Source organism: Rhinichthys klamathensis, unplaced genomic scaffold (assembly GCF_029890125.1).
Source record: "Rhinichthys klamathensis goyatoka isolate OS25496 unplaced genomic scaffold, OSU_Roscu_1.1 h1tg000197l_1, whole genome shotgun sequence".
NCBI lineage: Eukaryota > Metazoa > Chordata > Actinopteri > Cypriniformes > Leuciscidae > Rhinichthys > Rhinichthys klamathensis.
The window spans coordinates 3045193-3070981 of record NW_026606723.1 but is presented as its reverse complement, the minus strand read 5'-3'; the positions used below and the strand labels follow the sequence as shown (position 1 = coordinate 3070981).

The following is a 25789-nucleotide window of genomic DNA, read 5'->3' as shown; positions in this document are numbered from 1 at the left end:
AACCGAGCATCAGTATGGGGAAGAAATTTGATTTGAGTGACTTTGAACGTGGCATGATTGTTGGTGCCAGAAGGGCTGGTCTGAGTATTTCAGAAACTGCTAATCTACTGGGATTTTCACGCACAACCATCTCTAGGGTTTACAGAGAATGGTCCGAAAAAGAAAAAACATCCAGTGAGCGGCAGTTCTGTGGGCGGAAATGCCTTGTTGATGCCAGAGGTCAGAGGAGAATGGCCAGACTGGTTCGAGCTGATAGAAGGGCAACAGTGACTGAAATAACCACTCGTTACAACCGAGGTATGCAGCAAAGCATTTGTGAAGCCACAACACGCACAACCTTGAGGCGGATGGGCTACAACAGCAGAAGACTCCACCGGGTACCACTCATCTCCACTACAAATAGGAAAAAGAGGCTACAATTTGCAAGAGCTCACCAAAATTGAACAGTTGAAGACTGGAAAAATGTTGCCTGGTCTGATGAGTCTCGATTTCTGTTGAGACATTCAGATGTTAGAGTCAGAATTTGGCGTAAACAGAATGAGAACATGGAACCATCATGCCTTGTTACCACTGTGCAGGCTGGTGGTGGTGGTGTAATGGTGTGGGGGATGTTTTCCTGGCACACTTTAGGCCCCTTAGTGCCAATTGGGCATCGTTTAAATGCCACGGCCTACCTGAGCATTGTTTCTGACCATGTCCATCCCTTTATGGCCACCATGTACCCATCCTCTGATGGCCACTTCCACCATGTCACAAAGCTCTAATCATTTCAAATTGGTTTCTTGAACATGACAATGAGTTCACTGTACTAAAATGGCCTCCACAGTCACCAGATCTCAACCCAATAGAGCATCTTTGGGATGTGGTGGAACGGGAGATTCGCATCATGGATGTGCAGCCGACAAATCTGCGGCAACTGTGTGATGCCATCATGTCAATATGGACCAAACTCCCTGAGGAATGCTTCCAGCACCTTGTTGAATCTATGCCACGAAGAATTGAGGCAGTTCTGAAGGCAAAAGGGGGTCCAACCCGTTACTAGCATGGGGTACCTAATAAAGTGGCCGGTGAGTGTATAATAATAGAACCACTCTATTATTCATTGTTAATTGGTGTTTGTTTAGAATATTTTACCAGATGTTAATTTATATCATTTTAAGTGTTAAAATGTATTAAGTTATGTAGAAATTAACCTATATTAATAAATGCTGTATTGTTCATGGTTTGTTCAAGTAAGCTGTTATTGTTAACTGTTGACAAATTAAATTTTATTATAAAAGGATTTTCCAAATTGTTACCATCTTTTTTACAACATTAATCTGGGTGAATGTTTATGTATAAATATAATTGTTTATTGTTCATTCATATTTATTTCTAGTACTTTAATTAGTACAAAATTTGGGGGGCATTAATTATTATTTTTTTGGACAGAAAGTAATGCATTTATTCTGCAAGCACAGATTAAATTGATCATTGACATTAAAGACATTTATCATCTTAAATAAGATTTCTAAAATATTAAGCAGCACAACTGTTTTCAACATTGATAATAATAAATGTTTCTTAAGCAGCAAATCAGCATTTTAGAATGATTTCTGAAGGATCATGTGACACTGAAGACTGGAGTAATGATGCTAAAAATGTATATTTCCCAATCACAGGAATAAATTACATTTTAAAATAAATTAAAATAGAAAACAATTATTTCACAATATTGCTGTTTTCCTGTTTTAATTTGATCAAATAAATGCATCAGAGACTTCCTCAAAAAGGAAAAAAAAAATCTTACCGGCCCCAAATTTTTGACCGGTAGTATATTTAGAATTAACAAATGATATGTTTACTATTGCATTAGCCAACCTTACAGTAAAATAGTATGCATCAATGTGTTGTATGGCACAGTGTTCAGAAGAGTGTTGTATAGTTTACCTGCTATTTCCTTTTCAAAATATACATAACTGGGCTCTCCATTCTTAATCTTCTTCCATTCTATTCTAGGATTAGAAGTGGTGATCGACTCTATCATGCAGGACAGCTCGATTGCTGCATGGGGAGACAAAACGAGAGAGCTTGTGAGCAGTTCAAATGCCGAGTTTAATGTTAGAATCCGCAGCTAAAGACTGCAGGAGAGTAAATTACTCAGCCTTACATTCAAACTCATTGACCCATGGTTTTTCATTCGTCGTCTTGAGGATGACTGCCAAGGTGCTGATGTAGCCTGCAACGAGAAGATGAAGACAAACATCAGTTTTATGTTGAATTAACAACTTGAACATCGCCCACTGACATTTCAGGGGTGTCGTTGCGACCTAAACTACATGCGATATTGGTACCGCTCAACTCTTTTAAAGATTCATGAAACTCAATTAACAGTCGTCCCCCTCCACCCTGACAAAACACATTCTTCGCATCCCTGTGAGCTGTGAACGGATATGTTACCAGCCATTTTTAGTTTCACTCTCACAACAAACATCACTGATGTAAAAGCGTCCCAACACAGATAATTGTGGAGGCTGACTGGCAGTCTCCGTTCTGTGTTATGAATAACAGCTGACTGCTTTAAAGTGAAGGCCAAAGGGGCTCACTAAGTTCACGTAGTCACTAATAAACATGTTAAATCAAAAAGGTCAACTTTGAAGTCCGTACTATTTTTAGAAGTGTGTGTCTCTTCGTTTTTGTCCAACATCAAGAAAATGTATTTAAATGAATCTAGCAATGCTGTTCAGTCGGTAGGTTCACAGAGGAAGAAAAACATTTGCTCTATTTGCATAGAACCAACACGACCTATAAACCTCAACACTTTCTCTACCACTTTAAAAGGTTACAGGTTAACTCCCTATGAAAAGCTGGTCGGTTAAAAGCATTGGGTTCACCATGGATAAGCGATTGAACACCATCCATAAACAACCACTGCATGTCTGTGGTAATTTTGTGTCATAATCTTCCATTCAAATATTTTTCCTGATAGAGCATATATTCAGGGCACTGAAATTTTAATGGCCATCAATTGCTAGGCATTTTTGTAAACTCTTTGTCATGTTAGCAACCAGGGAGTAAATAGAATTATGTCATTTTGAACAAATCTAAAATCTCTGTAACGATTCTCGGTTTATGTAGAATCGGACTCAGTGAGGGAGTCAGTTGTCAACTGAGTAATGGCTTAGGATGATTTACGAGTGAGCAAGTTGAATCTTTTTGACTAAATCATTCAAAAGAATCAGTTCATAAGAGTCATTTGATCACAAATCAGGACCTTGTGCAGAAAACGCTCCCTAGTAGGATCCAGTGTTATTTTAGTATTACTTACTATAAAAGTATTATTCATATTTTAAATTGTTTTATTTTTATATTTTGTTTTCATTTTAACTTTTAATTGTAGTATGTACTTTTGTCTTTTTTTATTTATTTTCTTTTTAAATGTTTCTATTTAGCTCCAATTTATTTTATATCAGATTCAGTTTTATATTTATTTCTATTTTATTATATTTCATTTAGTTATTTTATATTTTAATGAATATTTTATATTTCATTACAGGACATTTTTATTACTTTCAGTTAACAATAACAACACTGCAGGATCTGGTGAAACAGCACAAAGCTTCCCTGATTAGATTTCGGAATAATGTTCACACATTTTTAGTCGCATTTGTGACCATTCTCACAGCAAGGGCCCTTCCATACACCAAAGAGCTGAAGTACTGCTATTTATCTGTGCATACATCAGTATGAGGTGGATGTCAACAAACTTTAAAATATTACAAAAATGTCTTTTACAATTTAATTTCATAGTCAGATCAATTAGGCATGATTAAATTAGTGTAAATAATACTTAATGCAGAACTTTTAGGAAGAGGTCCTGGTCAATGCAATGACATGGGAAAGGTTGCAGGATGTGCCCAAAAAAACCCCCACACAGCTCACACACAAACACATCCACAGGTTTACATCCTCTTTTACAATCATATTCAGCCAGATGGAGGACACAAAGGCCATTGTCCACTCTGTGACTAGACGTCCAGGAAGCGGTGATGGCGTCTCTCGTCTCCTTTTCCCTGCCACATCCTGTCCTCTCATGTCATCAAATAGGAGGCTGGTGCTCAGCAGCACTACCAAAAGCGTAGCTTGTGTCAGTAATGTTTGCCTCCGTACACCTCACCCGATGATGTAGGGTCTGTCCTGTCGGGTGAAGTGTCTGTGGTTTGATGCCATTTGAGGGATAATTGAGCCCTCAAACAAGGCAGGTGCTATGACCTACATATCCTGACCTCTCTCTTCCTGTTAGGAGAGCACAGCTGGATGAGATGTGACAATCCTAGCCGAGCTTTAATCTCCCACTTCTTCCTTTAGAGGCATAACTGTTGGTTCTCTTCAGTAATCTTAGTGTAATGCCTGGGTAAAATCCTGGGCATTACAGAACTGAATAATATAATAGAGAAACAAAGAGAGAGAGAGAGAGAGCTTTACTGACTTTGTATTTCCATATCTACATAAAGCATTTGTGTGATGTGATACTCAATCAACAGAATTTGTGGCGTAATGTTGGTTTCCACAATTTTTGTAAAGGGGCAGATTTACAGTGAGGCACAAAGGAAGTGAATGGGGCACCAAGTAAACACCAAAATAGTCATTGTTTCAATAGGATAGCCACAAGACATAAACAATATTATGCACGTTAACATTATTTTAACTATTCTTTTCTGTTTTAAGTTATATTCATATTCAACGTTGTCACCATGACCATGTAACTCCTTAAACCCTAAAAAGACTGCAAAATGATGATTTGAAACCGCTTTACAGCACAAGTTTTAAACAGAAAAAATGAAGATACACTAGGTTTAGTGTAAGGTTTAGATACACTAGGAAAGAGTTTTTTAATAGTTCGGAAAGAAGTCTCTTATGCTCACCAACACTGCATTTATTTGATTAAAAATACAGTAAAAACAGTTAAATATTATTACAATTTAAAACAACTATTTTCTATTTAAATATATTTTAAAATGTATGCAATTTATTCCTGTGATGGTAAAGCAGAATTATTCCAGTCTTCAGTGTCACATGATTTTTTTGTAACATTATAAATGTCTTTACTGTCACCTTTGCTCAATTTAATGCATTCTTGCTGAATAAAAGTATTACTTTACTTCAAGAAAAAATATCTTACTGACCCCAAACTTTTGATTGAAAGTGTAAGTACTTTTATAAAATAATAAGCTTCACATTACTGCTCTTAAATCAGCCCCATTCACTTCTAAGTGTCTCACCTTAAACTCGATATTTGCCTTAAAACGAGGAACAAGTCCCAACTTACTGTTTGAGGCAATCAGCATTACGCTGTCTACTGAGCTTAACTTGTATTTAAAACTGCACGAATGGACCACCTTGGAATTGAACTCAGAAAAGTGCACGACGGTGAGGTCGCCCTATTCGAGGAGGCCATTTTCTAATCCTGTCTTCCACACCTAACTCAGCATGACGGCTTATATGGAGAAGCATTACACCACAGAGAAATGAGTTATACAGCCAGAATCATGGGGCTGTTTGGACAGCCTCCACAGTGCAACGTTTAAAAGCCCACCACACCCTGCATCGTGATCTGCGACCAGTGTGCAGAAGAGCCCAAACACATTCTGCTCCGACGCAGCCTGTCAGAGAGCATTCAATGCATTCGGTTCACTCAGCAATGCATGAAGTGGATAATATTCCTTGTTATTTTTAAACTGCAGCATTGATTCATTTCGCTAGGGGGGAGGAGGCTGGGAGGTTGTTCACTGGCTGAGAAAGATGCCCACAGAGCCATTCATTACACATCCCGGGTCTACTTCACTGGGATTGGATTGGATGTGTCCCATAGCTCCCTATAAGCTGATCGTATCCAACTGGAATAGATTCTGAAGCTCAGAGTGATTTCCCATCATAGACAGTCACACTCGGGCTCTGCCCCCGCAGCTTTAAAACGATCTGCATGTTTGTAGCCCTGAACAATTCATGATGTGCAAGAGGTCAGAAATCCTCCTCGCATGGAGAACTGTACAGCAATATTCCCAGTGTGACTTCGCTGAGGAGTGTATTTCGTACACTACACCCTTCGAGCCTGTACGAACACTTGTGTAGACTCACAAGGGCAAAAGTGTTGAATTTCTCACCCATTGAGAAATAACAAAGGAGACCACGTGTTTTAAATTCACATTTTGTCTCATGGGCATTTTGGCATCTGTTTTTGTTTGATGCCGATGGGAGGAATACAAGCTCTCTTGTGAAATCTAGTGGGCTATCTACCGCCTACATAGACAGCTGCCTTCTAAGGGAGCATCCTAACCTCATAGTGAGTGATGTGGAGCACTTTAATTAGGCAATAACTCGATTTTTAAAACAGTTATTATTATTATAATTAGCAATTATATTCATCATTAACATTTCTCTCGCTTCGTCTGCGATTTTTTATTTTGTTTTTCACTGAGCCTGTTGCAGTGCATTATGGGGTGGCATCTTTTTATAAAAGGAAACGAATGATGCTCAAATCAAGGTATCAAAGAAGGATATTTAAGTTAGTAATTAAGCAAATATGAATTCATTTATCACAAAAATATGCCACAACTGCCACATCAGGGGATCTGAAATAATAATAATAATAATATCCAATTACTAAAATCACTAAAATGACACATTTTGGACATATTTTTTTTTTTACATTTTTTATTTAATTTTTATTATTTTTTAATGCAAAATAAAATTTAGCATATTTTGCATTTAGCTCACAGTTTTTCCTCAATATACAGCTAATAAACACAGTTATGGATAAATAAATTGATCTCAAATAAATAAATAAAATACAAAATAAACGTTTTTTATAAACAAAGATGCAAGTCACTAGCAAAGAAACACCAGCCACTTTTCCATCCAACCAAAAATATTAATGCACATACTAATGGATGTATTCCAATATACTCTAATGTGGATACAAAAAAAATCCCATGGGAAAATGCATTTCTGTTGAGTTTCAGGCTTCTTGTGAAACCAGTCGCCTCAGTACTTGGCATGGCTGTGTTAAACCCCCCTCTACAAATAATCTCCGCGTAGGACATCCCACCTGCTACAGGGAAAGTAGCTTATAGCTGACCTCTCAGAACTCATGAAAACAACGGAATCAACAAAAGTGTAGAGGTTTAAGCTTTGAGTCAGTAATGGTGGTGTTTTTACAGCTGTGGACGGCCCTTACTCTCTTGACGCTGCCCAAATGGATGATCTCAACGGTCTACAGTTTTATCTCCTTTAAACATATTTACACATTTAGGTCTGCCATAGGTTTATTTGCATGAGTGTTACAAGTCAGATAGGTTCAACAAAGACTCTTTTGCATAAGCACAGAAGATTACGAAGAGAAAATGCTTGTTTTTAGAGGTCTAAAGACAAATATTCATTCGCTTACAGTCTAAAAAGTCCCAAGTGGCTGGAGAAATGAAAAAAATGACCTTTTGTTCTGCCCTCAGACTCATCTGTTTCATCCACTCTCAATTGAAGACGTCTAATAATGAAAGCTGAGAGGAAGGTACCTCAGGGAGCTAGACACAGTCATTATATTGGCTGTTTATTTATTTTGTTCATTTACATGTAACCCTCATGTTGGATATATCTGTATGCTCTGATTCTTAGTCAGTTGAGGAAAATTATTCTGTTATGTAACATATTCCCAAAGTCCCATTACTCTAAATGTTGTGAACTGCTAGATGAGTAGATTTCTATCATGGAAGAAATTCGTTTTTTTTTCTTGTTCCACCAAGACTAAAAATAGTAGCATTCAGCAAAGATAAGGCAATCTCCACAACGAAAATACCTCTGATATTCCTTCAGCTGCTGAGCAAATGTCACTAGGCGTCACTTCAAAGTGCCAGTGTAGAACAAGCAGGCATTCCTCCTGAAGTGCACCTCTAACTAAAACACAACACTGACTTTGCTATGGTCGACAATAGGAGGAATGTTCATTGTCTTTGTGAAGACGTGCTTTTTAAAATCTACAGCTATAGGACGCATTCCTGTGTTCAAAAACAAGCAGACAAGCAAAGGGATGAAACAGAATGCTGGGAATTGAGACCGATTTTGAAAAGTTTGACTATTTATAACTTGACAGAGCGTCTCAAAAACGCACCACCTTGAGACGCTCAGAAAACGGCCAGTGTTAGACCGCATGTAACAGCTAAAGACGTCTGTATACATATATCCTATATGTGATATATCCCCAAAATAAGCAAAATATATATATATTATATATATATATACACTTATATGTTATACTTTATTATACTATATTAGACTTGTATATAATAATAATAATAATCAAATTACACAAATATATATATCAAAATTATCCAAATTAAAGAATTGAAATATCTTTTTAGAAATTGATCATTTTCATTTTAGAAATTAAAGATGGAGAGTATCCTGTAGCATTTTATTTATTATCCAGGTAAACTATAGACTAGGTTGCACAGGATCACACATGCAACCGGGTTCATTTCCATTATTCCAAATTCGCTGCTCTGTGCCAGTTCACATTTAGCCAGAGGCTCTGCTCTTTGCATTTGTAATTTTTGCATTCACATGTGAATGCTATAGGCTCTCTTAGAGGTATTTGAGGGCTAGACTCCAGCCGAGCTCTGCTCCGATCGAGCCAGGTCAAAGACTAAGCTTGAGTTGAGCCAGTGAGAGAGGGGCAGCGGTGTCACAGAATGCCTGAGTACATGTCACTTTGCGTCAGCATTAGTTACTGCAGGAGGCCCCTTTTCCTTTTGTCCTCCAGCCGACTGGAGTTCACGGGACCGGTGGGCTCAGCGAGTATGCGTATCTCCCATTCCACATCTCTGTCCTGTATCCCTTTACGCCCCTTCTGCATAGAGACAGGTTTCAAATGAGGTGAGATTTTCACAGTCAGCTGTGATTTATAGAGATGGAATATGAAAATAGCTGATTATGGCTTTATTTGATTGCATTTGGAAATACTATATTTTGGCACCAAAAAGCAGTACAGGGAAATTCATTTTACAGATATATCATATTAGGAGTACTTTTCACCCCACATTCCAGTCACATGAAATAACTGGGCTTGATTAGATCGCCTTCTCTTTTTTTCCCAATAAAAAGACCTCTTGTTTAGTGTCACACATCACATGGTTGAAGTCCACATGAACACCAATCGAAACCTTTGTTTTGTGACACAGTTTCAGGCAGTGGGAGTGAATGAATACTAAATTAATCGGGACAGGGCCTGATGGCTGCGGCAGAACAAAAACATTCCAGATAGCAACAGTACAAAGGCGGATTACTTTTTAGTACCCCAATTTTAGGAAATTAATAAAATCTAAATTAAGTCAATCTAAATTTTAACACTCAAGTTCTGTTAACTGAATTGAATGTTTTATCTAATATAAAAGTGTTGTACATGTAAAAATATGTATAAAATAAAATATTTAAATGTAAAAAATATATAAAATATTTTAAAATAATATATAAAAAGATATTTAAAATAAAGGTGTCATTTATTAATAAATATTAATAGTAAAAAAAAATTATGAAAAAAACAAGATGCTGGGACAGGCTCCAGTATCCTTGCAACCCCACATTGGACAAGCGGTTTGGAGAGGGGATGGATGAAAATGGAAAAATAGATTTATTTGAGGCTTTATGAAGGCTTATTTATTTATTTTATTTTGTTTATAAAAAGTTTGCCTATGAAAAGCCTCGAAATATTACCCTGATATTTAGAACATGAGGGTTGGAACTTGGAACCGCATAGAATATGAGGGTTCAAATATAGGCTCAATTGACCAACATCACTCAACCTCTCCCAATGCAGGCTAGTGATTCTTCAGAGGGCAGTTGTGCGTAGCAAGACCATGAGTTATTTTCCACAGGGGTGAGAACAGGTTACTGTTGGAGAAGCCTTTGCTATTTATAGCAGCTGTCAACAGCAGGCAGAGACCGTGCGACATACTAATTGGTTGCATTTGCAGGTAAATCAGAGCTGTGCATCTCTTCCTGTCCCATTTGTGGGCAGCTGGGAGCACTGACCACCCCCCGAGAAGATCTACTGGAGGCTTATTTTGAGATGCCATTTCAACAACTGCTTCCACTGAAACTGATAATCAGAGATCTGCAATGCATTTGCATAAATGCACATAATATGCTTTGGCTATGCTTATCTCCTCTGTCAGCGATAAAAGGCCCTAATTTAGCTCACCAAATTGTTTTCGGCTGATTGGAGGATCACGTATTCGCCGTGAGGCGGCTCCAACCCAAAATCTGTAAATCGTGTCGCACTCAGTTCCAGAATTAGCCGCTCACTGCTTTCAGCACAGATGGCGTCATCGCCGCTCACTGCAAATGCCTCGCATACTAATACTAGCACAAGCACACTGACCTCTTCCATAATCCTAATTAATTTCTGCCAGAGCCTTCTTCAAGAGCAGTGGCAGTACAAGCGTGCGCTTTGAAACATAAAGAGAAACCTTCTCTTCTCATGACATTAAACAATACGAGATGGTGACGTTTCTGGATTTCTGATGACGTCTTTACGGTGATGGATTAGAGCATGAAATACACACAAGCGTCATTGCAGCGGTGCTCCAGTCCTCGTGGACATTAACTCGTATATTCTCTCTGCTGCTCGAGCCTTTTAAAAGGTCCCAGTGCTGGAAACAGCATCTATTGTTGAGAGCGTGAATTGTGTAGCAAAGCAATGAGGTACTGACAGCTGAATAATACCACCCCACTGTCGCTGGAGACTTGTTGATTTAGCAGGGATATGCCCATAATCCTTTTCACTTCCTGTTCAAAAGAAATGCCCCAGGATGCAACAGGGCAGGTGAAAACAGCACCCTGGGGGGTGACTCTTTTTGAGAGGGAATATTGTTGCGTTTTACAACTTCTCTGTAGAATCACACATTAATAAACATTTGGTGGGAAAAAAAAGTTGTTTTTCTGTACATTTAAAAAGGATTTCTTTTGGAAATGTGACATGCTTATGTAATTTTAACACTATAATCTAAAAAAAGTGATATCATACTAAACATAAGCTATATCTAATGCAATCTAATATAAATGTATAAAACAAAATAAAAGCAACACAATGGAGTTGTCAGTCTATTGGAGAGAACCAAGCTCTCACTGAACAGTGATTAAACCATCAGCAGGAAGCCTATAAACTGCATAATAGATCCGGTCGCAGCATTCATTCCTCTCTTCAAGATACAATCAGTGCTAAAACAGCAAGCCAAGCAAAAACCCCTGAACTCTCATTGTCTATTGTACAGCGTTGGCCCCCCATAGCATCTCTCATTAATTGTCTTTTGTTTGCACTCTTGTACAAAAGCCATGTTGTGTAGCGCTAGCCGCATTTCTGAACAGTTGGATCTGAAGTTGTTGCTACTTTTTGGAGTAGGCTTAGTTACAAATCTTTACCTCTGCCACATGCATTTGTTATAAAATAGGTTGCATTTAAAAATTAAATCAATAAGTTTATTGGCTGAAGCATAAGTTAGTTTGTATTAGTAACTGGGGATTGATTTCTTGTCATCATATACTGTATTTACAATATAGGGAATTCTAGAAAATGACAAGCAAAATGAGAATCATTTATTAGCTATCTTAATGTATAAAATGCATTATATTTATTATCTTTTTTAAATATCTGAGTGCATATCATTCATTTATGTGTTGCACATTTTTTTATTAATTTAGTTTTCTCTTTAAATCAAATTTGAATACAATCTAAAAATAAAAAAATAGTTATATGGTGTTATATAAGTTCAATCTGCAAAAAGGTATGTTCCTACATGGCCAGTTCTCTCTTTTCATTTGCAAATGTACACTACAAAAAATACAGGCCGCATTCACTTCTGGCTCTATAGCAATGCCATAAAACATGCCTTCCCTCTCCAGCACCTTGGCTTTGCCCAAGTACCAATGATGTACTAGCACAGAGAGTTTTAAATCAGGACCACAAACCCAATCAATCCATGAACACAGTTCTGCAAATACTATATATAGCTGGTTATGCAAGCCTTTCGTTTGGGAAATGGCCAAACACATAAACCTTGAGGTTTTCAGCAACACTAAAAAGCAGCAAAATCTAAATCTGCAGAAATGAATTAACATAACTGCATACTAAACTACGTAACAGCAGACACGAGTACTCAGGTCATCTTGTAACAGTCTTCCGGGCTTTTGTATCTCAAAATGGCCTCTAATGTAAACGAGAGAGGGTCTACTCTCAGGATGATTGATACTGTGTTTAACAGACTCGCCTGTTTGAGAAAGGCTTTTGGACCTGTAATTCACTGCTACTTTGATGTCAAATTAATGTGTATCCTCATGCCAGATCCACAGAGGTAATGCAGGCCAGCCAGGCACGAGGGTCACTGAGAATGTGTGACGGTCTGAGACAGCAGACAACAGGTGAGTCCGTGTTTGGACAGACACCGCAGGTGAGAGGTTAACCTGGAAAAGCTACTTTAAGGCACGGATCAACTTTCTACTACTGTTGCAACTTTCCCCGTTTGCTGATTATAAGGGATAGTTCAGCCAAAAATTTTGTTTCAAACCTGTATGGCAATATATATATATAAATAATAAGAAAACTTTCTTATTATTATCAATGTTGAAAACAGTGCTACTTATGACAATAATATTTTGTGGACATTGTGATATATTTTCAAAAAGAACAGCATTTATTTAAAATAGAAACATTTTGTAACATTATAAATGTCTTTACTGTAACTTGATTAATACCGGTAATGCATCCATAATAAATTTAAAAAAATATATATATATATTACTGATTCCAATTATCCTTTTGAATGGTAGTGTATAATTAGAAAATATATATATATAAAAAACTAAATAATAAAAAGATTTTTAAATAAACTTAAATTTCCATCTGTTTCTCACATAAAACACAAAGGATTCATAAGACAAGACTTATATGTAACGTGTCATATGAACTACTTTTACGACATGTTTGTTTTTGTAGCCTTTTGATGCTTTAAATCTCAAGTCTCCATTCATTGAACTCCAAGAAAAAATTAGCAGAAGATTCTTCAAAATATCTTCTTTTGTTTCACATATATAATATATTATATATATAATATAAACAAACACATAAAATATTCATATAAATTCCATTATAAAACAGTGAGAATTTCCAAGCCTGTACTGAGATTCTGAGAATCTTTATGTATAAACATCTTCAATTTCATTTGCTAGACTGATCATTCCTCAGACACTCAGCAGAGCGTCAACACCACTGCAAATTAAAACAGTGAGAATTTTGCATAAATCTACAAAATATACTTATGCTTCACCTAAAAAAAAGGCTGAGGAATTTAAAGAGAGCGAGTTAGGCTGAAACAACAAATGTTCACAAAGGCATGCCTCAGACTCGAATAGTTCGCATACGCCGTCTAAGTGGCCAGAGAGGGAATGTTGCAGTAAAACAGGTGGGGTGAGAGTGGGGGGTTCATAGCTCGGGACGCACACCATCTGAGCACCACGCAAGGAGTGACCTCCCCAAAGGAACCACTTCATCACCTGCTCAGGAAGATCCCCTTCTTGTTTAGGAAACGCTTTTCTCCTGCTCACTCGGCGAAAATGTGGAGCATTCGATGCCCATCCGCTGCCCGGTCATCTAAAACAAATGTGGACATTCCAGTGGACCGTGGGAGGATGCAAAAGGCTGACATCTTGATGCAAGTACAGGAAAGCACATGATATCATGTGGCTGTAGCAGCGTCGCAAGGGTGTGTACATATATTCCGTCAGATTCTGTTGCTCTTTTCCCCATTTGCAGATTTGCCAGAAGCGTTAACACTTACAAAAACAAACGCAGCATATTTCAAATCATAAAATGTGCTTGGTTAGCCACAGAGGCAACATTAAAACTTGGACAGAGCTCTCACAATCCTTCATGATTTACCAACAGTGACATTTCAACTGCTTTGGCGCTTCTTCAAGGCCCAGGAGGCTGCACTGATTAAGGTTGGAGATTACAGACACATCTGATGCTAGCATGCTCGGTTTTAAAAAAATAATAAAGGAAAGAACCGTGCTTACAAGTGGAGCTTGCCAGAAGTATTCAAATAAAGTGAAATCTCCATCCTTTTATGAAGCAACCTGAGACTTTATCGAGGGCTGGGCATTGATACACATTTCCTGATTCGATTCCGATTAATTTGGGTATATTTCAGTTACAATGTCCATTTAAAAGGTAATGGTAATGTGAGGTAATGGTAACTTGATGTTGATTCAGTGAATGATTCTAGGTTTGTGAGTTTCTTTAATGATTCATTCAAATGACCAGCTCAAAAGAGTTATGTGTTTGTGAATCGAACTACACTGGTTGTGCTGCATGTTTTTGATTCACTGAACCAGTTCATAAGTATCATTAGTTTGTGAATCGGACTACACCAGCCATGCTGGTGTTATTGCGTGGAGGCAGGGCCGTCGCTAGTGGGGTGAAAGGTGGTGACAATTATAGGGGCCCCCGCTGCCCAGGGGGCCCCACAAAATCCAGCAGTTATACTATTTAGGCCCCTGTTGTATGAATAATTCTAATATTTATATTAGTTGTATGCCTGAGATTTAAATGAAAACCACAAAAACGTGCAATTTGGGTAAATATTTTTCCAAATATCTGCTTCTCTTACCTCCATAAAAATGGTTTAGTCCGACCTAAAGTATTTATTAATTATTCAGTCAGAGTCAGTGACAAACATCAGATGGACCCAATACAATTGTAAGTCCCACCCCAGCTCGTGAACAGAACCAATCAGAGTTGAGGCGGCAGCCTGAAGTTAACGATGAACTTGGTGGAAGAGCAGGAGACTAACTGACTGAAAAATGTCAGGGAAAAGAAAACATAAATCAGGCTACCAGAAATGCCAGGAAAAGACGGAGAGGGAGGCAAGGAGAGTGGTTGTATCCCAGTCGATCAAGACGTTCTTAAAGACCGGTTATATATTGTTATTTCGCTGGGAATTAGAAAACTTCCGTCTACAGTCTGCCGTGTACAGTCATTTTTTATTATCGGTGCGCGCCACAATCGACCGAATGATTACGTGGTCTAAATTCCTGTCTTTTTACACTATTGTAACTAGAGTTTTAAAAAAATTACACGAGTCACGACGCATTGCATTATGCATCTGACCTGCCGGCTGATGATATTTAAAACATCGAGAAAACATGAATACAACACACTGCACTTGGATGAATAAATGTATTCGCTTTATTTAATAATATTACCAGTTCCATATTATCTTTATTAAAAAATAAGGCAATAAATGGTTTTATTTTTTTAATTAGACTGCATTCTTGTCAATTTCTAAATGTTTACTTTTTGATTTATGAATTATAACAGACTGATTGGGGGGAAAAAATATTACTTTTTAAAAATTGGTTTTATTATTATTTAACAATTTCTTCCTTTTTGTTAGTTTTTATTAGTTGTAATTTTTATATAAACATTTATCTTTTAAAATAAAGGTTTTACAACAACATCACCATCTTCTGTTATATGTAGCCCTCTATGTTCATCTATTGTACAGTATATGATATTGGTGGAGGGTGGTGGGGGCCCACATCAATATTTTTTCAGGGGGCCCCGAATCCTCTAGCTACGGCCCTGCGTGGAGCCGCCCACAAGCACAACAGAAGACGTTTCAATTACCATGTCGTTTTTATCTCATCACATTTGATTTGGAGTGCAGATTCAGCAAAAATAAAAAGTGGAGCAGGAAACACTGGCATAGAGTAAAAGATTGATTTAAAGACTCGAATTGAGGATTCAACTGTTCTTATCAAGATCTCAATTATCATCATCTAACATCATAATTCAAGCTAATCCACAAATCTGGAGCAGAGAAAACTACACAAACACAAACTCCACCTTCGCTGTTAGGATTTATATACACGCTGCATACATTTTGCATCGGTTGATCCAGATGTGCGTGCCTACCCATTTTTAATGTCCTGACTGACTGGATGATGCTTATCTGCTTTAAGCCTGCCCAGAGAGAATACAATGTAAACTCACTAATGAGGGTAGTTTTACGAGGGGAATAGTATTTCCTCAACTGCTGAAAATATCTCCCACTTTGTCAACTCTATTGCAGTCATTTTGGAATCTCCAATTTGGATAGCAGATGATGTAATTAACCCCACCCATGATAAGTGTAACATATGCGATGTCTACTTATGATAGACAACTGCACTGCATTTTCCTGAGATGTGGCCAGCTCAAACATCCAGCATTGAGAGGAAACTGATCTGAGAGCTTTAATGCTTTACCCTACATTTTCTACCTCAGATTTGGAGATTCCATCACACTGTCCAAATTTTCAACCCCAACCATAGGATGTTGCCCACAGACATATGATGTGATCTTGAGTGGTGCTGATAAGAAATAAAGCTGCATGGTTGCCCACTTCTGCATGAATGACTCTGTAGCAGAGACTTTATTTCATTGTGCGTCTGCGGCAGTTTCATCCGTTCAAAAATGTGAAAATTCCATGAATGTGCACAGAACCATAAGATCAGTGGAGAACGGAAAGAAAAAAAGCTTTCCCTCAACTTTGGGGAAAACTTTTACTTCTGAGGAGGAGTGCAATGGCTATATACGTAGGCCCCGTACTTTCAAGGGACCACGCTAAAAGGCATTATTTGAGTGTCTTCTTGGGCCTTATTTTTGCCATAAATTATTTGTCTCTTTTCTTTCTCTACTGTTTTATGTTTTTAATATTTCAAGAACCTGCACACCAGTGTTCTCTTTGTTCTTCAATACACAGAACAACAAAGGGAAGCTGTAATTTAAGGTACCACACAACACGTCCTCAGACAATAGTGGCTTCCACCCTCTGTGAGAGCAGTGCTGTCAATTTAAACACAATAAACCTGACTAATCCACAGTTAGTGCACTGCATCATAGAAAAATATTTTTACTACATTATTTAAACATTATTTAAAATAAGAACTCCTTTAAAAAAAATGTGCTCAAAACATTGTGGTAAACGAGTAGAAAATGCAAACCAAATGAAAGAAGAAAACAAGTGTCCCTTGAGTTCAAAGGCAAATGGTTGAAACTAACATCAGTATAATTGTAAATTAGAAATATTCTGTCCTCTAAAGAGACAATTTATGCAAATACCAATCCAATTCAATACTTTTAGAAGACAGAAATTTTCATAGGGCATTTGGAAAAAATTGCTACAGCAAATCATTACTTGTTATGAGAACATCCCCCAGGCCATGAACACTCTCAAGAGCTTTGACAATGAACAGAACAAGTACAACAGAGAATGTTAATGTAGTGCAATAATGCTAGCAAATACACATCACACTTTTTATATCGAATACTAAATGAATGTATAAACAAAATTATAATCCAGACAGAGCCAAAAGGACCTTGCCTGACCACTGCTATTTTGATACTGGAACATGAAACTATATTCAATATTTTGACAGCCTATAAAGGTAGATATGGAAAACATCCAATTTCCTTACCATCTGTAATCTCAAATAAAATGTTTACATTAGAGCTGCACGATTAATCGCTAAAAGATCGCAATCTCGATCCAAACACCCATGTGATTCCATTCCTAAATGACAATTTGACTATGTCATTTAAACCTTTGAAGTACGATCACAGTGAACATAACATTAGGATAAGTACTAGGATAATAGTTTATATTTCAGATATAAACACTGATGTCTATGGAAGCGATTAAAATAGAGCAAATCACCTTTTTGACGCTTCAAATAAAGTTTGTATCATTACATTGTTAAAAGAGTAGGTGGCGACAAGTGACGGTTAAAAAGGTATTTCTCATTGAATCATTCATTCAAAAACGCTGATTCATCCAGTAACGAAAGTCATATAAATAAAGTCATTGAATCACTCAAAAAAATAATAATTCAAATTAATTAAATATATTTTCAGAACCTCCAGTAAATGTTATTTTGTTTAGTTGTCTATTCAGAATCATGGGAGAATAGTGCAGCTCCGTTTTACATCAAATCAAAGTTATAGAAACAAAGCTTCAACTTTACATTCCCTCTGCATTTGTCTTTGCACTCTGCTTTGCTGTGATGTTCCCGGAAAACATCAATAACAGCAGCATCTTTTCCACTTGGGTTAGTTACAGTCGGATCTTTTAATTACATCCAGCGCTCTGGCATTGTTTTCGTATCTCTGCACGTTATTAGGACGACTTAAGTCTCAGCAAATCTTCTTAAAGGCTACTGACTGATTAGTTTCCTTCAGGAAGCGTCTCATGCGGCCTATCTTAGCGACTCCTTTTAAGGTCATCTTAGTAAATGCTGATATGCAGCCGTGATGTAAACACATAGCCTGTGTTGTCTGCTATTGGGCAAATCTCTGAGATAATGTGTTCGCCTTGGGACACCCCTAACAAACTGCTGTATAACCGTCACATATCTCAGCTTTTTGCCATGATACTTAGGCTATAGAACCGTAGACGAAAAATGGAATTGCAAAGTAGGTTCCATTAAACATCACTCAACACGAAATAAATAGATGAATGATGAAAGATGAAAGTCAATGGGGTCCAAAACAACAGTCAATTGGACAACATTGACATTCGCTGTATGGAAAAGAAAAACTTTTTTGTGTTTTACAGAAGAAAGAAAATCATACAGGTTAGGAATGAATGTGAGTGAATGATGACAATATTTGAGTGATCTATACCTTTAATTTACTTTATTAATTGGAAACCACTATAGCCTATACTAAAATTCCCAAGCCTTTCGCTTTGGCCTACAAATTGACGCCATGACTGAACTGCATTATTGTCAGCAAAATGTTTATATATGAAACAACTAGTCAAAACAAACCTATTTGCCTATTAAATATACTGTACATAGGCTTATATACACACCTCAGGGCCACCGGGCAGAACGATCTTGACCAGTGTCTGGCTTAATGACAAAAATCCCAGGCACTTACTTGTTCAGGGCACGCTCACAAACCCACAGCAGCTGTAGCTACTCAGCGCATACTATTACAAAGTTCACTTAAAGGGTCGGTTCACCCAAAAATGAAAATCATCCCATAATTTACTCACCCTCGAGCCATAGGCGTTTATGACTTTCTTCTTTCAGCCAAACACAATCAGAGTTATATTAAAAAATATCATTGCTCTTCCCAGCTTTATAATGGGAGTGAATTGTACCCTAGATTTGAAGCCCCAAAAAGCACATCCATCCATCATAAAAGTAATCGATACGGCTCCAGGGGGTTAATAAAGGCCTTCTGAAGTGAAGCGATGCATTTTTGTAAGAAAACTATCCATATAACTTTATAAACTATAATCACTGACTTATGGGATAATTTTCATTTTTGGGTGAATTAAACCTTTATGTTCTGAGGCCACTGGAGGAATCAAACTTTTCAAATCACAGGCAAGCCATTAAACTCATATTTAAGAGTATTCCAGGTAATTCCCTCTGATTTTTCCCAACTGCTCTGTTTAATGTCTTGGGGAGCTACATCGATGGAAATCTGACTCAGATGAAGACTTTTAAGTTCTGTATTATTAATCTAAAAATAAAGCAGCTCAGATTAACTCATGTTTTGTGAATCAGATGGAATCTTGAAATAGATCTAATACATCTATGGTTATAATAAGAGAGTCAAACTCAGCTTTAAGGGTTGCCTGGTTTTCAAATTCTTCCCTGCTAACTTAGCAAGTAAGTGAGAGAAGCGTTATGAGGTGGCCTTAACGCCGGCCCGCCAGATGGTCTGGCTGCAATCTGTCAGTGCAATCTGACCAGTCGGCTAAACGCACACAACAAATCTGGTGCTAATGGTGGATTTTAACCCAGAGAGGAGTCACACTCCAAATAAGATTCTCATTAAGGTTGCTCCGTTTCTGCTTATCCGTTAACTTATCAACTGCTAATCATTCTTTGATAGGCAACAGCACATACGATAAAGCTCAGAGGCAGTGGGGCACTATTTTAAGCGAGGTATTTTGCAGCTATTGCTCTTTAAAATATATAGGCTTAAAGGCGCTACAAATGGAAATAGTTTGAAAATTATATGAAATAGGCTAGGGTAATACATTTTCTCTTTTCTGGTGAACAGCCGTGCGGACCCAATGAAAAAGTGGGCCGTCGAGCAGGTGATAAATTGTCTCTATGATTGACTGTATGGGGGCCTGACTTGAGTCGTAAAAATGACAAAGTGTAATTCGATGGAGAGATAATAAATCCAAATGGATGAGCTGTTTGTTGATGGAGCTTCGTATCGTGTATCTGAGTTTCTTGTACAGCCACACATCATCTCCCTCGTTCACAACACAAACCTAAAAAAAAAACCTGTGTGAAAAATCTTCTCAGTATTTGGAAATGTGAAAGTCTGTCATGCTCATCATCTTATCCCTTCAAAACCTCTGCTGGAACAGTCAAGAAATACATTTGCGGGTCTTTTTTTATCACCACGCCGGAGTCACCTGCTCTTCATAGCAGTCGCTTTAGAACTTGATATCTGCTGCGAGAGATTCAAATCATCATCACCAAGGTGAATCATGGGAGTTAGCTGTCAACATTTGTACTTGTGATAGGGAATTTCAAACACTAGGTTGCAAATGGCAGATGTTTCAACTCAATGAAGATGACATTTCTACCCTAGATGAAGGTGTTATATCCCATTTGTTTTCTGTCCTTACACCTCATTAGAGGACTTTTAAAACTATAAGATGCAGGGCAATTAAATGAAAAAGAGACATGTGTAGAGACATGTTAAAAGTTAAACTTCTTTTAACTTGAGCGCTGCACTTTTAGAATATTGTGTCATGCGACAGGCATATCGAAAAACGTGAGCACAACGGTCAAAGACGTCTGTCTAGTGCATGTTTATACGGAAAAACATGGAAAAATCAGAGCAGAGGAATGCAAAAATGTCTGTATGCCTCATAGTCTGTATATGTAACTAATATGTAAAATCGACAGAAAATGTTGTGATTAGAATTTTAATTAATACCATGTTAGTTCTGTTCAAACTATCACTGTTGTATGCATTTCTGAGCTTATTATCAGGGCACACTGGCATGGCTTGCTTCCATAGAGAGAGCAGCATTTGATTCCAGCGGCTGTCAGATGATCAGTTGCATTTCTATTTTTAGCAATAATAATTACCTTTGTGATTAAATTAAAAATCAAGGTTCAATTTTAATTTCGCTCCAAACAATTATATTTGAAAATGAAAACTGAACTGGAAAGAAAAACTCATTATATCAGTGTCTGATATCGGCTAATAAGTAATTATTGCATGAAGCTGACAGTATTCAACTGATTCACTCCAGAGCTATTCACTTTCTCAAACAAGCAGCTGGCAAAGACAAAGTTGAGGAAGACATTTGCACAGGCATAATCCTTTCTTTTGAAAGCATGTGAGAATATGGAAATCATCTAAACAGTCTTCATTGTTCAAAAATGATCACCCAAACTTGGAACAAACACGGAAGAATCTTGAGTAAGGAAGTGGTTAAAAAACACTAATTATGTATTATTATGAGAACGCTACATGAAGATTGTTAAAAAAAAAAAAAGTGGATAATTCACTCAAAAATTACTTTCTTCTTTCTATGGAAAAGAAAAATTGGGAATTGTTTCAGTGTGTGTTTTTTTTTTTTTGTCCACGCAATGAAAGTCAAAGGGTTCAGTGATGTTTTGAACCCCATTGTCTTTCAATGTATAGACAAAAACAGCTGAAACATTCTTCAAAATATCTTATTTTGCTCCATAGAAGAAAGTCAGTCATACAGGTTTGGAACGACATGAAATAAAAATAAAAATGGGGTCTGTCCTAATCCTGCTCCTTTGCATAGGCTCCAGGATATCCAGCCCTGCAGTCAGGAACTATTTTGATCAATGGCCATCTTACACATGGAAGTCTTATTGACATTTAGAGAATGCGCATGCTTGCCATTCCTGAACTGGGAATCTGTTAGTTCTAGGCTTTCCCTTCCACATTTGTCACTGCTCACCAAAAAATACAAAGTAATACAACCAGGATAAGCACGGGAAAAAACACCTTTCATGTTTCTTTCAGAGACTTCAGAGGGATTTCCATTTTCATGGAAAACTCTCAGATTTCCTACTAAAACTTTTACTTAAATGGCTGTTTTTAATGTTGAAAATGCTAAATGTTTCTTACTAGACTGACACTTTTATACGATCTTCAGCTCTGCGTCCCCGTTATTACGCATATGAAGTGAATGAATTCTCGAGGCTTCTGTTTGTGTGTGAGCATTCCACATTTGTTCTCAATGCCGAGTATATGTGGTGGGCTGAGTGGGACATATTTCAGCTCCGTGTCGGGGGGGGGGGGGGGGGTGTCCCTCCATTCACTTGCACCCACAGCCGCTCAGCTGTTTCTTCACGTTACTCCGGGATACTCCGGCTGGTCGGTCGGACATGTGCCGTTCTCCTGTTGCTCAAAGACTCAGCATGTTTCATCCCACAGCCCGCCTGTCATGGTACCCATGCGGATTACACTGGGACCCCCCGTATGGAATTTTTCCCATCACTATACAGTGACAATAAACAGCTTTTAGGAATACTAGATTACAACATACTTTTCTTATGTGGTACCTTCCAGCTAAAACGAACCTAAGCACGTGCGGAAGGGCAACGTGTCTTTGTCTGCAACAGCCCTAAGTAAAGCACACAGAGAACGGCTATCTTTTCTGAGCTTATTTCTCTCGGTCGCTTACTGAACACATCAAAAATGTCAGCCTTCAACTGATGGACATGCCCAGAAGCTCCAGCATGCTTTTCATGAACCCCCAGAAAGCCATTTGCTGGGAAGCAGCGGGTGGAAGAGAAAGCACACTCAGCCTTCAAGGGACAAGCTATCACTTTCACTCTTTTTCACTTTAAGCTGTATTTAATCACATCTGAAGTAGGCCTATTCATCTCAACAACAGACAATTTTCAGCATTTTCATAGGCAACATAATGGTGAACATTATCTCAGAATATTGTTCCACGACACCACATTTCTTCCAAAGTCCAAAGCATTCGGTGTGGACTAAAATGGAAGGCTGCCACTCGTCCAAGTATTCATCTAAAATATGGGGTGTGATCTCAACCTTTGTACTATTCCTGAATCTATTTTATCATATCCAGTAAAGCATAACTTGGCACCAAAAGTGCTGGCAAAAGACACCGGAGAGTTTCCACTCTACAAATGCACTCTTAACATAAGGTATAACAAACCACGGAGAAACTGCTTTTGGAGTAGGCCGACATATTCATTTTACATTCAGCTGTAACTTTACTTTTAATAGAAATTTCATTACACTGATTAATAAATTCTAGGAAACTCGTACATTTTTTCTTAAAATCACACTTCACATCATTATGCTGCAATGTATTTACACAATATGGAAAAAAATATTTTTACAAGTAATAAATGTAACATGGCCAGCTTTTTAATTTATAGTCAGTAAAAGTGACTACTGAATATGCAGAATCTATTTGCAAACAGATTTCCTTTTTTTTAAACAAACTAAACAAAATTAATAAATTAATTTTAATAAATGAGGGGATAAAAAGTCATAAGTTAACAGAAATTGAAAAAGAGAGAAATGTAGAGGACGTACATCACAACACAGATTAAGCAGCAGTATTTAGTGCTGTAGTCTGTAATTAAGCCAATCAGCACACTTGAATAATCACAGGAGATGAGCAGTTTCAGCCTACATGAGTCCCTACAACTACAATTACAGTTAACCTTTAAAAGGGTCATCAAATGTTCATTTTATCATTCAAACCAAAGCAACTGAGATAAAAAGGTGAAAAAACACGGTAACACTACAATAAGATTTCATAAACTAATAATGAACTGCACTTCTACAGTATTTATTCATTTTTGTTCATGTTAGTTTCAACATTTACTAATTATTAAAATCCAAAGTTGTATTTGTTAACATTAGTTAATGCAATGTGAGTGTGAAGTAACATGAACAAAGAATGAACAACTGTATTTTTTAACTAACATTAACAAAGATTAACAAATAGGCTACAAATATACAGTATAATGGTTAGATCATGTTAGTTAATACATTAACTAATATTAACAAATGAACCCTTATTGTAAAGTGTTACCAAAAACACATATAGCCTGAATAGCTAATTTAAAGAGTTTAGGCCTATATCTCAAACCGACTTAACAAATATAAATGATCTATAACAGCGAAGCTAATGATTATTTCCAGTCAACGGTAAGAAACGAAATCTTCATCTTCTGACTGAATAATTTAATTAAGCTAGTGGTCTAGACTAAAAGTATTTAATTGAATTACAACCGACCGTTCAAACGATCCAGGACAAAATCATGTAACCTTTTTTAATTAATTCCCTGAGCTCAAAACATAAGACTTAAGTATATTGTGAATATTGAAGGTTATATGCTGTAAATGTTGATATCACCCACAGCCTGTGCTAATGCCTGGCGCGCGCTGCCTGATCCCCTCTCTCGTGAACACTTGAGTCGGAAAACCGTTATCTCGCAATAAACATGCCCAGTTTCCATAGAAATAGTTTCCAATCGTTAAAACACACTCAAACCAAACACACACGCGACCGTTTTGAGAAAGCAAAATGAAAATCAACAACAACACTAACCACTCAGTCCAAATGTGTTTGCTTATTTCGTTTCAAAAACTTTTAAAGCGTGAACAAAGAACTGAGGCGAGTGATTCAGCGGAGCAAACACGCACGATAACAAGTTTTATGGCATAATAAAGTCTGAGTTAAAAACAACAACAACAAAACAAGTCTAATATTCCCGTAAGCAACCAATGTAACCTGTAGAATAAGGGAATAACAGAGGCGAACGGGTTTATGTATGGTTAGTTGAACAAACACGGATCACGGATGCGAGTGAGTCTCCAGCCCGCGATGAGAAACATTTCAGCGCGAGACAACTAAAACCTGAAGCTCGTGTTAAGAAACACGGCACATCCACCCCAAAATGTTACTTTTATCTCAGTTTAGATTCAACGTCCACGTCTAACATCTCATCTAAAAGAGCTAACGGGTTAGCTCAATAGTTTAGTTGGCTTAAAGAGACAAGCACTTTAGTGAAACAGGACGCTCATTGAAACACATTTCAAGAACTTCGATAAATGATTCACCACAGTTTGTATCACTTCTGCTTCTTCTACAAAGAAAGTATAAATGTGCGGTGATGTGTACTCACATTGCATGGAAAGGAGAAGCAGAACGCAAGCCAGTGGTGTTAACGCCATCTTGGAGTCGATGAAATGTTCAGTTCGGCTGTACATGCGCAAAGTAAAGGGCTTTAGGAGAGGATGGAGCTCAGAGCTCAGCTCGCGCTCACCGACCGAAGTGAGAGAGAGGCACGTCGAGCTATTGTGAGGAGTTTCCATGACTACAAACAGCATCATCGTCATGAATATTCAGGTTTTTTTATTTATGGATTTTTTTGCATGCCACGCCAGTGAAGTTGCTTAAGTTCTACTAATACAAAAAACTGCATTATATTGGAACATAATAACAAATTATCTAAGGATGGATCATGGACGTTTTTACAAACTTTGAAATTGTATATCACAATTTTATACATTTCGGAAATATTTCCATATTTCCATTGAACAAGCAAAGTAAAAAAAAAAAAATCATTATGTTTCAATTATCATTTGTTGTGCTTTAAAGTACACTTATTTTGTTGTGCTGACTGACAGACTAAAAAGCACATG

General features: G+C 37.4%; 1 protein-coding gene across 1 annotated transcript in view; it reads right to left on the bottom strand.

Annotated features, from left to right (window-relative positions):
* jam3b (junctional adhesion molecule 3b) overlaps positions 1-25463 on the bottom strand; it is a 29978-nt gene extending 4515 nt beyond the window's left edge. Inside the window, exons 1-3 of the mRNA XM_056263075.1 lie at positions 25270-25463; positions 2150-2218; positions 1930-2043 (exon numbers count right to left, since the gene is read on the bottom strand). Of these exons, the coding sequence (XP_056119050.1) occupies positions 1930-2043; positions 2150-2218; positions 25270-25459 (373 nt within the window). The 5' untranslated portion in view covers positions 25460-25463. The remainder of the gene's footprint in view (positions 1-1929; positions 2044-2149; positions 2219-25269) is intronic.
* Between the last annotated feature and the right edge of the window lie 326 nt (positions 25464-25789).